This window comes from Cryptotermes secundus, unplaced genomic scaffold (assembly GCF_002891405.2).
Source record: "Cryptotermes secundus unplaced genomic scaffold, Csec_1.0 scaffold1019, whole genome shotgun sequence".
Classification (NCBI taxonomy): Eukaryota; Metazoa; Arthropoda; class Insecta; order Blattodea; family Kalotermitidae; genus Cryptotermes; species Cryptotermes secundus.
Window position 1 is genome coordinate 118,096 of NW_019729226.1, and position 17,863 is coordinate 135,958.

At 44.3% G+C, this 17,863-nt stretch overlaps 1 protein-coding gene across 1 annotated transcript in view; it reads right to left on the reverse strand.

Moving 5' to 3' along the window:
- The window catches only part of LOC111865575 (transducin-like enhancer protein 4), a 399,537-nt gene that overhangs the window by 104,617 nt on the left and 277,057 nt on the right, over positions 1 to 17,863 (reverse strand). The window contains exons 5-6 of the mRNA XM_023853727.2: positions 15,425 to 15,487; positions 13,819 to 13,893 (exon numbers count right to left, since the gene is read on the reverse strand). Coding sequence (XP_023709495.1) covers positions 13,819 to 13,893; positions 15,425 to 15,487 — 138 coding nt within the window. The remainder of the gene's footprint in view (positions 1 to 13,818; positions 13,894 to 15,424; positions 15,488 to 17,863) is intronic.

Genomic DNA, 17,863 nt, shown 5'->3' on the forward strand with positions numbered 1-17,863 from the left:
TGACGTTATAACGGGCGACACACATACGTCAAAAATTTGTTAGAACCGAGTAATAAGTCTATCTAGAGGTTGCACTGCTGACACAAAGTTTGAAGTGTGCAACAGAATAAGGAAAAAATAAAACATACAAGAAAAAAGAAATTGTGACCGAAGTACGGGAAGAACTGAATTCCTGAAGAAAATCTGTATCTGGAAACAGCTCCTTATAAAACTGTGAAAATGCAGTCTTCTAACATTATCATTTTTGGTTTATAAACGACATTTCTTTTCCGACTAACTAGCTAGCTAACTAACCAACCAACCAACCACTAACTAATTCTATGTGTCCTTGAGGAGCCAAGAATTCTCAGAACTTTTTGGAAGCTGAAGGTTCACTACCGTTTTCACAAGAGTTCGACACTGGTAACGATTCTGAGCCAAATGAATCCAATCCATAGCCTCAAATCCTATTTGTTTGCAAACCACACTGGTTATGTAGTTTCGAGGAACAAAGGGCAAGTAATTAGTCAGGGACACCAGATGCTTAATTCTCTGAAGCACGAAAGGATGCAATTTCTTGAGCTATATAATAAAAACATTTTAAAGCTATTTCAACAATGACCCATTTTAATAAAATAAAAAAAGTAAAGCTAACCCTATACCAGGCCGTGAAGGCCCATAGGGTTGTGAGACGTTGAGGGTCCCACGTTATCTAGACAATCGGCTCTAAGATGGCGGTAAGGTTGTCAGCCTTACGCGCCGGCCGCGCTTTACTCCCCAGGAAAATTATTTAATTAATTCCAGGTACTCATTTCTGTTAGAGGTTAAGTCGACTCCAGGGCCATAGTGCGGCATGTAGCATAGCCCCTCAACCAACTACGCTACCGCGTGCCCCCCCCCCATTTTAATAAAATAGTGCAGTATAAATAAGGTCATGGGAAAAATGACGAAAAGGCATTAGGCATCCAAAACGAGTTCTTACCGAAAGAGACGATTTATTGGTTCAACTACGTGACCGGAAGAAGACGAAGAAGCAAAAGAAGAGGAGGAAAAATGTGGGATAAAGCAATTCCCTGGCAAACAAGACCGAGAGATCAACTTGCCAGCCGAGACTGAATACAACCTACGCTGTGTGAACACGAAGCGAAATATTAATACCATTTCAGCATAAACATGAATGACAGATGTCGCACATTACTCGAACTGGTTGCTGACATTTCCGGCAGACGACACTAGCGATCCGACTATGCCATCTATTATCAGACTGACTACTACTACTGACTGTACTGCAGTGCACTAAGCGCGTAACATTGCGCGCCCACGTTTCGCGCAAGCATGCTGGCTCTCGTGCCTCAACACTAAAAGAATCTGGCTCCAACCACAAAGCAAAACACCTTAACTGGTGTAACTGTCGCGGTAAGTTAAGAAACATACCATTGTGTGCGTTTCAACTCAGCATGACCGCCTCTGTGGTCTACTAGTCAGTTCCTGGCTACATATCCAGGGGTCCCGGGTTCGATTCCCCGCGTTGTCAGATTTTCTGAGAAGTAGTGTGCCTGGAACGGGGTCCAATCAGCCTCGTGGGGATAATTGTGGAGCTATTTCAAGGAAACAGAGGCTCCGATCTAGAAATTCGAGATTAACGGCCGCGGGGATCCGTTGCGCTGATCACGCGACACCCTCTTTCCACAAAAAAGTTGGCACTAACTGCGCGGATAAGCGGCGGTCGCTCGGTTGGTATAGTTCGCTTGCGGACTACAGGCAATGGAGTTTAACTAATAACCGTACCAGTACAGCTCAACATACGTGTAATTCAAATAACTGTTACAGCATATATCAAGAATGTTCCTTCGTTTGACCTTGAACTGTGAGAAGAATCTCTAGTAAAGCTATATAATGTGATAACAGTGATGTACCTTAAGTGTCTTCAGAACACGCTCCATGTTATACCTGAATACCGATTCAATAAGTTAGTAACAGACAATGCTTTTCTGAATAAGAAGGAAGAACTGTAAATCTTAATAGAAATAACACACACTGGCACACTGGCTGCTGGAAAGACAACATGTACAGAATCGGTAATAAAACATAGCGACAGAGCTCTTAAAAAAATCAGGGCTTCTGGAATTTCATCAGCAATGATAAAATAAAAACACTCGAGGATAATGCGCCCCCCTCCCCCAATAGTGTGTGAATGCGCAGACTACACAAATGGAGGACAAGCCACTTTGCGGTTGTGCATTACATTCATATGGCTGAGGCCACTGATAAGTGGCGTGCTCTTGTGTACAAAGTACTGAACCTTCGAATTAAAAAATGGTCGGATATTTTTACAGTTTCTGAAGAGGGCTCTGCTTAATGAAGTTGTCAAAACACAGAACTGAGTGTCTGAAGAGGATGGGACTGACAACAGATTACCTGACTGACTGGAGCTGTAATTGCGGAAAAGAAACTGGAATGTTGAGAGCCACTGCAGACGTGACGCCTCAATAAACCGGTGAAGGCGGTAAACAAACAGGCGCGTTTCTGAGGCAGGGTCTTACGGTATGCCATAAACTTCATATAGCAGGCGCGAAACTGATATAAGAAAACCGTAATTCGGCGGCGCTGCCATCTCCCCAAGTTAGCAACTGCCTCCATTACTAAGACTGCCCTGACCACTCAAGAATTGGAAATGTCCGAAACTTCCGGTAAGGCGATATCTGCTGTGGGAGATTCTTGGTCCTGCAGAATGACAGGAGAAGAACGACAAGCTTTCGCTGCCGCTACTACGATTTTTGAAAACATTCTTAACTTCAAAATAATTTGTGAACGCCTGAAACTGTGGCCCCCATAAGCGTCCAGTATTACTTTATTGCAGATGTCTCCTAACCAAGACAATGAATTAAATTGATTATTAAAATATGCATAACTGAAATGTATCTGTAGGTTTGGTATAGACGTGAAAAATTTGGTAAAAGCATAACATAAATGGAAGATTCGGGATTGAGTTTTTGGACTTTGTCCGTCTTCCGGTATTCTATGACACGTTTCGGAAAATGGGTCTGTTTCCGTCCGCAGGTGAGGGGCTAGCGGACATCTGTTCTGTTGGGTCCGTTAGAAAGAGCTAACCTCAATCACTGGACCAGTGACAAGTTAGCTCTTTCTAACGGACCCAACAGAGTATGTATCCCCGATACCGTCACCTGAGGACGGAAACAGACCCAGTTTCCTAAATGTTGTTGTTCAGAGTACCTGGGATGAATAAAGTACAAGAACCCCGTAATCCCGTATGTTATACACCACAAACCTTTGGGATCTACATGAATTGAAGATGCTGAGGGCAAACTTCTGGGGACATGCGGATCTAACTGACGCAAAGTAACATTACGGAGGATAAGATGGGCAAGACTTGTAGCAAACCTGCCACATATAAGAAATTCACACGGAATTTTGGTCGGAAAGCCTTGAACGAAAATCCCACTTGTGAGACCTGGGCGTAGATATGACTAAAATTAAAATGAATTTCAAGGAAAGGGCGTGTACTGAATTCATCTGACCCAGGCAAAGGAGGGAGCACTGACAGGCTCTCATGAACTCGTCAATGGGCCTTCTGGATTCTTAAAATGCATGGGATTTCTTGAATACTCCTGCAATTGTCAGCTTCTCTAAGAATCACATACACCTTCCGTTTCTCTGCCAGAGGTATATAATTCCTGTGGTCTATATTTCCAAGAACAACTTTGTCAGCAATGTAAAGTGGAAGTCAAAGCAGTAACATCTAACAAGCCACCACTGAAAACATAAAAGCAAACAAAATGAAACACGGACGGACAGGCGATGCAAGCACGTTTAGTTTGCCCAACTCGGTAATTAGCCGGGTAAACACGTGCCTAGCCGTACAGTGTCATGAACAGGGAACAGTTCAGAGAAGGGAGTAACGGGGGCAGGGGGGTAGTGTGGTGTTTATTAGTGGCAAGGTTCAGGCAAGGGGAATTGGGGAGGAGGAAGCGGGTGTTCCGACACTCTGCACACAGTCGATAACATATTACCATCAACCTCTCTCTCTCTCTCCTCACGATAATCTACACACGCTTGTTTCACACTGAACACTAACCGCGATATGGCTGGCCACATGACATCACGCCACTCGGTAATCCATTACCCTAGTTGCTTGCTCCCGTCCGTCGGTGAGTGAGCGCATGCGTGGAAAACGCATCAGGCGGCTACAAACTAAAACCAAAGCCAAGCTCAATGGCCAGCTCGTAGTCTTCATGTATATATCGTAGTATTATTCGCATGCTATCGAGGTTCTGCTGCCTGTCGGTGCGTACTAATTTGTGGCATGACGTCAGATACACACACAGACCATCTCTGCAGTCTCATTAACACCAACGTCCACTCTTCGCTTATTAGCTGCTACAAGTACACACAAAACTCTGTAAGCCGTATCTCATGTTGGATAAATAAACAATGTTCCTTATACACACAAACCATTTCGAAATATTCATCTGGGAAGACCACACACTGGTTGGTTATGCTGTCAACGTTGCTTACTGGAGGAGCAGTATAGTCACTGCAAATCGCATAGCACTCTCTACATACAACACGCCTTTATTTGAGCTACAGAAGTAGCTCGTGTGCTCTGCCCACGCTTTTCAAACTCTCTACGTACAACGTTAGTCCTTTGTCGTAAAATATACGTGTTCAAATGCAGTACTGCACAAACACGCGCGTCTCATATTACATTAAAAATTCTTTGTGTGTATTTCAGCCACAGGAATTCAGTAGACCTTATCTAATTCTACAGGCCACATAGCTTCTTCGGCAGCTAGCCAAGAAATTGCCAGCCTTTTATGGAACCCAACGCTTAAGGCCCGCCACTGGTTCCTAATGTTCACCCGTTGCCTCAGTAAACACGCCTATGACGTGTGTTTCCGTGTGACGGCGTTCTGGCGGAGATTTACAATCTATGGAATCGTTTAATTACAAATTAAAATTGTGATGAATGTAACTGAACCTGGCAGCCATCTTAAATTACATTTTACATCTTCTCATTTCAGTTTCAGTGTGAAGCAGTAACTACTAGCCTATGAGATTTGTGGTTTTCGAGCGGGTCAAATTACAGACTGCGGCTTTCTTGTCTCTACCAGACTATACGGCGACAGTACTCTACAAGTAAGTAGTTCGTCTTCTGCTCTTATGGCCCAGATCTTTTGGCCACATCCAATTCAGAATGAATATTCGGTAGGATTCCGCGGACAGGGGAACCTCTGCATACAGAGAACAACACAGACATACGCATACCCATGCCTTGAATGGGATTCTAACCCATGATTCTACTGTTCGAGCGATCGAAGACGACAAACACCTCAATCCGCGAGCCCACTGTTGTCTGAGTATGGCCAGTTACTTTCTTCCTCATGGGGGGAGACTGAGTCCACTTGATACAGCGGCCACTGTTTGGCCTACTGCACCAGCCCCAGATGATTGTAGAGCAGTCGGTAGAATGCGAATTGGCAGGGGAAACTGAAGTGCTGGGAGAAAACCTGCCCCACTGCCACTTTGTCCACCACAGATACCACTTGACCTGACCCGTGCTCGAACCCCGGCCGTCGCAGTGGGAAGCCAGCTACTAATCGCTTGAGCTATGGCACGGCCTTCATGACCAGTTACGTTATCGAAACGGGAAGTGGACGCCATTATCTGTTTAGTGGCACCGATGCAGAACTTGTTTTCAGTATGAGTTATGTTTCATGGCACGAGTATCCAAACAATTGCCTACCGCCGTTCTAATTTCAGCGTGACTTCAGTGTGAACTCAGGGTACTTCCTGCGTAACTCGACAAATTACTTCACCGGGGTAACAACAGTTTGATTCAAAATAAAACGAAACTTAGACGCAAACTCAAATTACGGCACGGTATCTGAGACAGTCTAATTAATTAGGGCTGCGCGGCGTGCACAAACTCGATAAATTCGAATGACGGGTCACGCACCACGGCGCAGCTTCACCTGAGCCCGTCTCTGTAACAGAATGCTCCCAACCAAGAGAGGGGGGAGGTGGGGGGGTGTCAGGTTTTATATGACTGTGTGGCGTTTTCAAAGGGTGTTTTATATAAAACGAATTAAACACACGCGCGCTTTTATTCAAAGGGAGAAAAGCGGAACCAGATACTTTGTAGCAGGTGAAACAAAAAAAAAAGAGAGGGGGCTTGGCCCTTTATATCCCTGTGTATGTGAGGACTGTTTAGTGAGTGGAGTCATCCTTTTATTTTAATGCCAATTAACACCGTTATAAGTTACGCCTGGAGCTGGTGGTGACGTGTATGTGCGCGCGTGTTAATAAGGAAAGGAAAACCGGTGTTTAGTTATTTAGCGCTTTGAAATCCGTGAGAATGAGACGGAGAATACTGAACGAGAAAGCACTATCACAGCCTAAACCCTGGAACACTTGAAATAAAGCAAGCACCGCTAGTCTACACACGGCAGTGAGCAACCATACACACAATTCTGCTTGGCTTGCAATTTGGTAGGGTTATTCATGCCCAGAGCAGAGAGATATGTACACTACCAAACATATCACAACACGCTCAGGGATGAGATGAAAACTTGGTCAAACACAAACAGTAGCTCTAAAAGCTGATGGTTCATCAACACCAAAAATCAACAGTACGATCGCTTTTAACCTGCCATGTATACTGGAACCGAAGCACTGCACAACCGTGGACTGTTTATACTACAAACACATTTTGACTCATTCACAACGAAAAGCTGCAAAATTTCGCTCATTAGCTTACTCGTGTATTTATGTCCGTCTGAGAATCATTCGACACATTTTCATGACATTTGATGATGAGGGGGTTCACTAAAATCTGGGGACACATCCGAATTTCGATTTAAAATTGGACTGCAATAATGAAGACCGTACAAGAAGAACAACATGCGTTTCTGAGCGCATGTGCAGACAACTAGCTGAATATTTATCGAACAGATACAGATTCTGGGCAGCAGGTGTGAAAAAAAAAAGCACACATTATACGTCCAGCAAAATTTCCCCATAATTCTTGTGGTTTTTAGACATAATTAAACAAAAGAGAATGAAAGTACCACAACTGTTACGCTATGCGTACAATTCCCACCGTCTTATTACAGACATTTTGTGAATGTATACGGAATATTCTTGTTAGAGGAAAGCGATGAGCACAGTTCGAGAACGTATACGGAATAGTCTTGTTTAGAGGAAAGCGATGAGCACAGTTCGTGAATGTATACGGAATATTCTTGTAAGAGGAAACTGATGAGCACAGCTCTTGAATGTATACGGAATACTCTTGTAAAAGGAAAGTGATGAGCTCTCTATGTTTCTGTGGGTATCATCAAACAGTGAGTAGGAAACGGTCCTGTACGTTCAACGAGATCCCCGGCATAGAGATTTTGGTCCACATGTCCGTTGAAAATGAAATCTATAAACTTCCTAATAACGGCGTAACGACCCACGTCAATATCTCATTATTTGTAAGATGTTTTCAATAGACACGGTCTACTACACCTCCACTCTCCCATACGTCTTCGTGGCGTTGTCCTAATTCATTACGCACGGGTACAACTTTACCTTCATTCACCTTTACAGACATACCAGTGAATTGTATGGATCTAAGATGATTAAACAAGAAAAAAAAAAGCTTTTGGTTGGAAATTTCGTGGGGAGCCATCAGTTTGGAGATCGTGACGAAGATGAAGAAATATAAAGACACTCTTAAAGAGAAAGTGGGAATGTGAAGATGAACTGAACTAGCAACGAACTTGGGCTCCCATGCAATGTATGTGTCTTGACAGTGATTCATCTTCTCAGTCCATGATACATATAAACTTTGGAAGGTGGAATACCTGTGAACTGATCAGAAAACATTCTGAAGCAGTAGTAATGGGTCAGACGCTCTTCAGCAACACGATTTTTCACGCCTGAACAGTCTGTGCGTAGCTGTACGTCCCTGCAAGGTTCACATACTAATTTTCAATTGGATGCCTTTTCCTGTATGAGGCTACATAATCTGCAACTAATCTACAACTGGCATCCGTCTGTGTTTGGTCATCACCATACATTTCGGATTCTCGCGAGGCAGATTGGTCGGTCGAGTTTCGAACTGAATACCTCTAAAATAAATAAAAAAGTCTAGAGAGTTACCACTGGACCAACGACTAGTGACCTTCCTCGGTCTCTACATGCAAACACGAGACAGTACCTCACATTGGGGGGAGACATGATAGCGCAGTCGGTACAGAGACTGGTTACGGGCTGGACGACCGAGGGGTTGGAGTTCGAGTCCCAGTAGGCGGAGAGAATTTCGTCTCCTTCAAGTCGTCCAAACCGGGTCTGGGACCCATCCAGCCTCCTATCCAATGAGTACCTGGGGCTACTTCCTCGGAAGTAAGGCGGCTGGGGCGTGAAGCTAACCACTCACCTCCAACTAGTGTCGAGGTCAAGAAAATATGGATCAATACATCCACTCCCCCATATGTCTTCATGGCGTAATGCTTAATTATTTTAGCACAGGGACGACTTTATCTTTACCTTTGACGTCACATGAGTCCACGACCGACTCCTATCGCATTCCTTCCATCACAAAACAAAAACTCTGTGGTTTTAGTACGCAAGCGAACTATACCGACCGAGCGACCGCCGCTTGTCGGCTAAGTTAGTGCCAACTTTAGCGGATAGAGGGTGTCGCGTTGTCAGCACAACGAATCCCCACGGCCGTTAATCTCGGTTTTCTAGACCGAAGCCGCTGTTTCCTTGAAATAGATCCTCAATTATCCTCACGAGGCTGGGTGGGCCCCGTTCCAGACCCACTACTTCTCAGAAAATCTTGTAGTCCCGGGAATCGAAACCGGACCTCTGGATCTGTGGCCAGGAACTCTGACCACTAGACCACACTTCCTTCCATCACAGCATTCACCAATATGCGTATCTTTCGACGATGTGTGGTCTAAGCTACTGACAGCATGAACCATAAACAAATAAATAAAATGCTTAAAGCATGAATGTTCTAGAGCCAGTGATGGAACATGTAGGCAGATTACACACGGAGACGATACGCTCAGTGAGGCTGAGTCCACTTGGTACGTCCGCCACGGTTAGGCAAATCCCCCGTTCATAAATCGTCCTTGTATACATGCAGCTATAGCATACGCGCTTGTGGGTCTGTTTCGTTTTAGTCTCTCTCTCTCTCTCTCTCGCTACCTTTATTTGCCCGGCAAACACAGGAAGACAAGCAAACTCCTTCTCTTCACCCTTCTCTCTCTTTCCATCTCACTTGTGTTTTAATGCGCCGCACAGGGTAGTCAAATATTGACACAATTCGCGCCTGGTTTCAAACCGCACTAATAGCCTAGGTCCTGTCTGCTGTTGATGCTGCTACTGCCAAGCCAGGAGGAGGGGGGAAGATCCCAGCTAGGAGAATAAACAAACCAGCAGCTCTCGAGAGAGGATCAGACGAGCCCCTGGGGGACATGAGGGTTAGAAGTGTGTTTGGTACAGAAGGAAAAAAAAAACACAGACTGTACGAAGGACCGCTGAAAAAGAACAGAACATTTGAATTATATGCATCTGTCACACGTAAAGGCAATGCATAAAAACACTGTAATCCATACTCGTGAAGACAAACTGGGTTGCCACCTCGTACACCTTGACTGTGAGAACAAAGAAAGCCTCTTGTGTGCCCGAAACAACATGAAAACCATCAATACAGCCTTTCAGTAGCCTTCCTTTGTAACAAAGAACAAACATCTTGTTTATTCATTGTAGCATGTCACACACCAAAACAACGTTATTCTGTTAAGTCGTGCTAATTTCTTAAACGGATAAACACGAACTACAGTCCACGTTTTACTTTTATACATACAGATCCCATCTCCACAAGTTGGGGGGTAGGTGCTGGCTTTCGACTGCAGGCCTTCGGGTTCGATCCCGGGTGACTCCATGCAAGATTCATTGTGAAGCAATGGTTCAAATGCAGATTTATCAGCCTTCAATCGGTCGTCATTACACCAGTGATTCGCATTCATCACGGCCACTTGTGGACTGCGACAGGCCTGATCACGCAGTACACTATCATTCTCAGCACTCAGAAGCAATTACGGAAGTGCATATACTCGTAAACGGACACCGAAGCTGTGCCATGGAAAACTCTGATACTGATGAAGATCCTTCAACACTGCCATAACTTAGGCGGTGGCCCGGGTTTGAGCCCGGGTCGGGTCATCTGGGATTTGTGGTGGGCAAAGTGGAACTGGGGCAGGTTTCCAACGAGTACTTTTGTTTCTTCTGCCAATTCGCATTCCACAAATTGCTCCACAATCATCATCGGAACATTATCATTCGGGGCTGGTACAATAGGCCAAACAATGGCCGCAGTACAAAGTGGATTCAGTCTCACTCCATAAGAAGAAAAGTCCAATGTGGACAATTTGGTAGGAGGGTCATAACCAGAGGTATTATTATTATTAGAGGGGGAGGGGTTTCCCCATGCACTTAGACCAGTTATTTGTCCATTGTGCGTCCCCCTTTAATTTCTATTGTCCCCATACCCTACCGGCACTGGTGCGTCCTATCAGCCCCGTTCAGCCAAAGAGGTCGGCCGTCGGTACCTGATATTTCCCCCATCTACCAGAGCCATTGGAAACTACTTGGGCGGGAAACTGTTGCCTAATTTTGCTCAGAGGTCTAGAGACATGAGGATCTTTTACGTGCCGTAAATCTACGACACGGGACCCACGGCTTAAAGTCCCTCCCGGAGGACTTGTTCCCTGCATTTTTCCGCCCTTAAAAATTCCACGACCTCCGCCGGGTTTCAACCCGCGTACCTTGAGTCATGAGGTGGGAACGTTACCCCTAGACTACAGAGGCCGCTATGACCAGAGGTAAATCAGAGTCCCAGTTTCTGTCCTCCCGTCTCTATACTCGAATCAAATGTTCCCCGCGGCTTACCCCTCCACCTGAATGTGGAGGCAGCAGGCTCCAACGTGTTGCAACCTATCTACCGAACTGTCCGCTGCCACATTCCAGACAACCGTAATCTTGAAACTCTCCGACGAGAACCTCAAACCAACGTTAAGAATGTGGGCCTAACTGGGCCTATCTACACCAGCCATTAATTCATGTGATAACTGCGTAACATTTCAAAGACGGAATTTCTTCTAATCAACATACATCTCCACTACAAAAAGCATCCGCTTAATGGTGTTTGTTGTGAGAATCACATGAAACACACGCACAAACACATTCTGTGATTAGAATGCAGTTACGGTATTTAAAACAAATGGTACACATAGTAACCAATGGGCTTTAAAGGGTAAACTGTTTTCTCTGTAGTGAATAAAATAAAGTAGCTTTCCAAATTATGCTATCGTATAATGTGACAAGTGGGTGCTCAGGTTTCGGATGAAAATGATGATTCCATCTTCAGGGTAAAATGCTGTTACTCACCTACTAGACTATACAAAGTCACAGTCCAAAAGATTGCACTATGAATCGTCACCTCTATGAGAACCTCAAATCCTATGTAGGATAAAACAAGACTAGGAGTTCCATCGCCCTTCAGTAGCCCATGTGTTCGCCCTTAAATTTTCAAAAACAATTACCATAAATTCTATCTTGAAACGAAATCGCTAATTTTGAGGCTTAGACGTATGAAATGTTAAACTATGTTGTAAAAATCCAGAACTATCTTCGTACCTGATTGTAGATTCTTCAAGAAATTTTTACAATTTTACCTTTACTTTTAGCGTATTTCTTTTTTCTATTCTTGTCCTGCTTAATCAAGCCACGTGGAAGACGGGCTGACTATATGACGACGGACGCTGACGTCTCAGTCTCCATTGTTAAGATGACACAATGCTCTCAGTGAGTTTTCCTTCAGTCAATTACGTTAGAACACGCACAAAGAAAATTCGAAGATGAATTCTCTGCTTTGTTTCTTTAACAAACGCGAGAACTGTCAAAAGAAAGCACAGTTAGTCGACAGCAACATAATTGAGTGTGTAGTGACATCCCAGGCACCCATTATTTTAGGCTCAATCTGTATACCACAATATTGATCTTTTGTAGAATCCTTACGGTGGTCTTCCGGAAGGAAGTGGACACTACATGATTCACTGGAACATCTTTCTAACCGAATCAACGCCAAAAGTTTATAGAAAGGCAAATCAAAGAAAAGACTCATTTTATGAAACTTTAGCCATTCCAAATTGGCATGGAGGAATGAATTCGAATGATCTTTACAAGACACGCTGAGTTGTTCCATACAACAGGAAAGCAATGTACAACTGAAGCCCGTATTATAGCCTAAACTGGAATACAATGCTCATCTGAACTCCGTGCTATAGCCCGATCTGGAACACATCACACATCTGAACTCCGTACTATAGCCTGATCTGGAATAGTATGCACATCTGAAGCCCGTACTATAGCCTGAACAGGAACACAATGTACATCTGAGACCGGTAATGTGGCCTGAACAGGAACACAGTCTACATCTGAGCTCCGTGCTATGCCTGAACTGGAATACAATGCACATCTGAACTCCGTGCTATAACCTGATCTGGAACATATCGCACATCTGAACTCCGTACTATAGCCTGATCTGGAATAGAATGCACATCTGAAGCCCGTACTATAGCCTGAACAGGAACACAATGTACATCTGAGACCGGTAAAGTAGCCTGAACAGGAACACAGTGTACATTTGAGACCCGTACTATAGCCTGGACAGGAACACAACGTACGTCTGAACTCCCGTGATATAGCCTGAACAAGAACGCAATGTATATCTGAACTCCGTGCTATCGGCTGAACAGGAACACAATGTACCTCTGAGCTCCGTGCTATCGCCTGAACAGGAACACAATGCACATCTGAACTCCGTGCTGCAACCTGAGCAGGAAAGTGTTGTGCAGCTGAACTCCATACAAGTTTCCCAGCCCGATCAGGACAGGCGTTTCAGAGACGTAATTAACTTGGCTTTACATACGACAGGCCTAATAAATGGGCTACATTTTGCAGTGGTAGTGACCCAGTTCAATATTCAACTGTGGGTGCTATGGTCAACGGGGAAGTCAATGTAGGAAACCGGCAATTAAATGCCACCAGCAATGAAACACGCTTCTGCACCACATCTGTGTTTCGCACTGCTCAGCATCTCACAACTAACATTCCAGAGACGTGAAATAAAAGCAGCTGTACGTAAGTTACTTGTAACCCAAATCCTGAGGCAACCCATAATTCACATTTCTCCAGTCTTCGTCAAACGTCTGCCCAGCCATATGCCACGTAGTTTTGTACAACCAGGAAATCTACTTCACGAGCCACTAAGAAAGAAATTAAATTTAACTTATGAAGTTATTTAATTCTAAACTAATGATCAACTCCAGTTAAAATTAATTACAGAATGTCATGCGACAGGATTACCATGTGCATTTGAGAAATTTGTAACTGCCTGTAGTTAGGAACAAAAATTGTATAATTACGTTTGAAACAGATAAATGATCTGGAACTTTCTATAAACTTTTAATTTTTACAATTACATCTGAAACAACACAACGCTTCTTGGTAAGAGGACAGGTTAAAACAGTCCCTGTTTCAGACTAAGTGACGCCTAAAACAGGGAATGGGAACAGCCTACAGCCATGGCACTGCAGCCAATGTTTCGACTTTCAGCGTTAACCTTGGGAAATTGGCTTCCAAGTGTAATATAAAATAATCTTAATGTATCAGGAAGCAAAGATCGTCATTCTGAATACAACCTTTACATAATCCAAAAAAAAAAAATTCTTCTGCTTAGATTTGATACGGGGTACTCACCCCAATGATGGCGTTGAGCTCAGTCATCGTGACCTGCTTGGCGCGCTCCACCGCGGTGGCCACCTGCTGCTGGTGCTGCAACACAGCATCACCATGTCATCATTCCAACGTTACATCCGCTTTACAGCAACATCAAGCATTACATATTGTCTAACCAACAGAAAAACCTCAGTACTCAAGGCGACGACTGTGAGGCGTTTCTGTTGTCTTCTGGGACATTTGCGAATGTATCCTGCAGATGGAAACGTCAGTAAATATCTACCAGACTACACGGCGTTACATCCCAGAAGACAGTAACCTTCTTGAATTAATTCTGGTAACAACCTACCTCAATGGCAGTAATAACTTTTGCAGGACAGTAATCCTAACATTATAGGCCTAACGCGTCACAGAACATTGCAGGTGAAAACACTAAAGGACAGGATAATATGGCGCAGCCTCTGAGAGATCAGGCTGTCTACAGACTATAACCCGTGTTGACAGTACGCCTATATGTTCACGTAACCGGCTTCGTGTCAAGTTAGGAAGAGCCGTCTGTTGTCATACAAAGGAAATAATTCCTGCTTTATGTCCACTTTATCAAGTATGACGTTTTTCATAGATGCATCATTGTGCAAAACTTCAAAGCCCCACAATAAACGCCGACAGTGTTTCTCACTACTACTAATCGCCACACCAAAAATTCGCAGAGCCCCATTCCTGGTATTTGCCGATTGCAGTGGGTTTGAAAGGACGACGATAACAATGCGCACCCAACGGCAGGCTTGTTATGTTGGACTCTAATCCAACTAACGAAAGTGACGTTGGGGCACATTGCCCAGCAATGTGATGACACATAGTCTGGTAGGTATTTATCAATGTTTCGGAGGAACGTTCTGCTTCCATCTTACGGGCGGAATGGGAAATAATGTGTGTGTGATATGGAGAAGGCAGAACCAGCACTAGAGAAGCGTGGTGAAAATATGAATTCTACATCGTTCTGAGAAGTTCTTCTGAAACTTTGGGATGCAATTCGCAGAAAACATCCAGGCCGACTGGCAAGAGGAGCACTGCTTCGTCATGACAAGGCCAGACCCCCCGACAGCCCGAGCATCCCAGGAGAGAATCCAAGAACTTCAGTGGGAACTTTCTGTACATCCGCTTTACAGCCCTGACTTGGCCTCTAGTGGCTTCCATCTGTTTGGCCCTCTAGAATTCATATTTTTTTTATTGTGGGGTGGGACTAAGTCCCTTGTACTGCGGCCACTTCTGGCCTATTGTACCAGCAACAGATGATAGGTGAGGGTGATTGTGGAGCAATTGGTGGAATGAAGTTTGGCAGGGGAAACCGAAGTACTCGGAGAAAATATGTCCCAGCGCCACTTTGTCCACCACAAATCCCACTTGACCAGACCCGGGATCGAACCCGAGTCGCCGCGGTGGGAAGTCAGCGACTAACTGCTTGAGCTATGGCGCGGCCTTGGTAAAGGGTTAATGATGACGTGGTAAATGCCCTAGGAACGATAACCCTGAAGTGTCTACAAGCAGCAGGCCTATGTGGTGTTCTGTGAATATTAAACTGATACTTTGTAGTTTAGATGACGTGCATGCACATGCTTTCACTCACCTCCTGAGATAAGAACGGCAATATCTGTGCGATCATGGCGTTCAGGCGCTTCGCAATCTCCGTCTGCAACAAAGAGCACAACATGAACAAGATACAATTCATCCGAACTACAGGAGTAACGGTGGTTTATTAAGCACCACTGTCCACATCTCATGCCATACGGAGTCAAACAGTAGGTTGAGTCAACCAGAAGCGAAATGCAAAGGACCTGAAAGTAAGCGGTCGTGGATGAATTCAGACACAGGTACTCCTCGCTACATGTGAGCACGAAAATGCGATCAATTACTTTATGTCAGTTTCAATTAACGGCACTCGCTTTAATACGAATGTTTTTCTGTCCGATGGACAGAACGTAGTACTGAAGGAATAAACAAAAAATGTTATTAGGATGATCAAACAAAGGACGTTGATATTGGTGAGCCACGTAGCACGCATGGAGACGACAAATCCAAAGGTTTTATAGAAAGAACATAAAGGAAAGACACTTTAGACCTAGGCGCTTATGTTGGATACTATTAAAATGGATCGTAAGAAATAAGGATTGAAGCACGTGAACTGTGTTCATTTTGCTCATGTTCTTGTAAACATGGTAATGAACCTTCCATAAAAATGGTGCAAATTTCTCGCTGAGCTGAGCAACTATCGTCTACTCAAGAACTCTGCCCTCGCTGATGTTTTGTTATACTTAGTTGAGTGAGTGATAGCAGACTGTAGTTTGCTTCGGATTATGTAAATAAGGTTACTGGGCAGGTCTGAAACAAACTGTGACGTCGAAGTTATGGGCCTATCGCAAATCCGGATATTCAAAGCATTCAAAGACTTATGTTCCGCTCTGAGTTACACAAAACAACATTCGATACGAAATGGCTTCATGTACGTGCTATAGTAGATATGGGTGCAATTTACATTCACAACTTTAATGTCAATTCTCCACAGAAAACCTAACTGGCAGCAACAACATAACCCGCTTTCCAAGAAAACTATTTACATTACCGTAAACTGTTTTCGTTCTTATACAAGAAGAAAAGGTAAAGCTATCCCTGTAATAGGCCGTGGAGGCCCGTAGCGTCGTGAGACGTCGAGGCTCCCACATTTTCTAGAACATCGGCTAACGGGTGGCGGTGAGGTTGTCAGCCTTACGCGCCGGCCGCCCTTTACCATCCAGGAAGATTTCTGATACTCATTTCTATTAGAGGCTGAGTCGACCCCAGGACGATAGTGCGGCTGGAAGGGTTATATCAATTTAAAAATCCAATTAGCTCATCGGGATTCGAACCAGCGACCTTCCAGCTTATACCATAGTGCCCCAACCAACTACGCTAACGCGTACCCCCTGTTATATGTAAAACAAATAAAGAGTTAACTGGTATTTTAAACAACGGAAGTAACTTATGATACAAACCGTCTATAAATACAATTTAATGGTCTGTCACACACAGGTCTGCAAGGAATGGAAACATTTCTGTTCTAGCTTATAGTATGCTGACACTGCAGCTCTTATTCGCTCTAAACCGAGACATTCCGCACCTTGCACAGCAATAACATAAACTTTAAGAGATCAGTGAATTTTTGTTATGTTCAATACCGTATCCCTGTGTGTGTGTATATATACAGACGGTTAAAAGGGGCACGCGGTAGCGTAGTTGGTTGAGGCACTACGCTAAAAGCCGGAAGGTCGCGGATCGAATCCCGATGAAGTCACTGGATTTTTCAATTGACCTAATCCTTCCAGCCGCACTATAACCCTGGGGTCGACTCAGCCTCTTAACAGAAATGAGTACCAGGAATCATTTGGGGGGGGGGGGCTAAAGGGCGGCCGGCACGTAAGGCTGACAACCTTACCGCCTTCTGTGAGCCGATTTTCTCAAAAATGTTGTAGCCTCGACGTCTCACAACCCTATGGGCCTCCACGGTCTGTTACAGGAATAGCTTTGCTTCCTTTTTTACTTTTTCGGTTAAGTGTATGTTCCTTTGATGTCCAACAACCGTAAGCGGTGATATAACACGTGCTTAGATGCATAAAACTCAACCGGCCAGTAAATGGAAATCCATAACTACAGAAAAGTCAATACACGTTACAAGTACGATTAAAACCAATATGACTTCCACAACCACAATATGAAGCCAACGTTTTGTTTTTTGTTTCTTTTTCGACCATTTATAAGACAGCCGTAGCTGTGTGCAAGAAGTTTCTTAATACTCAGAATCTATATGTTTCGACTACACCGCAGTTGCGATTGGTTAAGAGAATAAAATTCCATTGCTTCCAAGTAATAAAAAATACGCACGTACGCTGCTGTCCTGTTGGCCGTCCTCGAAAGCGTGGGCAGCGGATATGGTCCGAGTCCACTGAGATAAGGAATGCATGGGTTACTACACAGCCTAGTTCAACGCGTCACCCCCCCCCCCCGCACAGAAGAAGCCCCTCCCAGGCGTCGC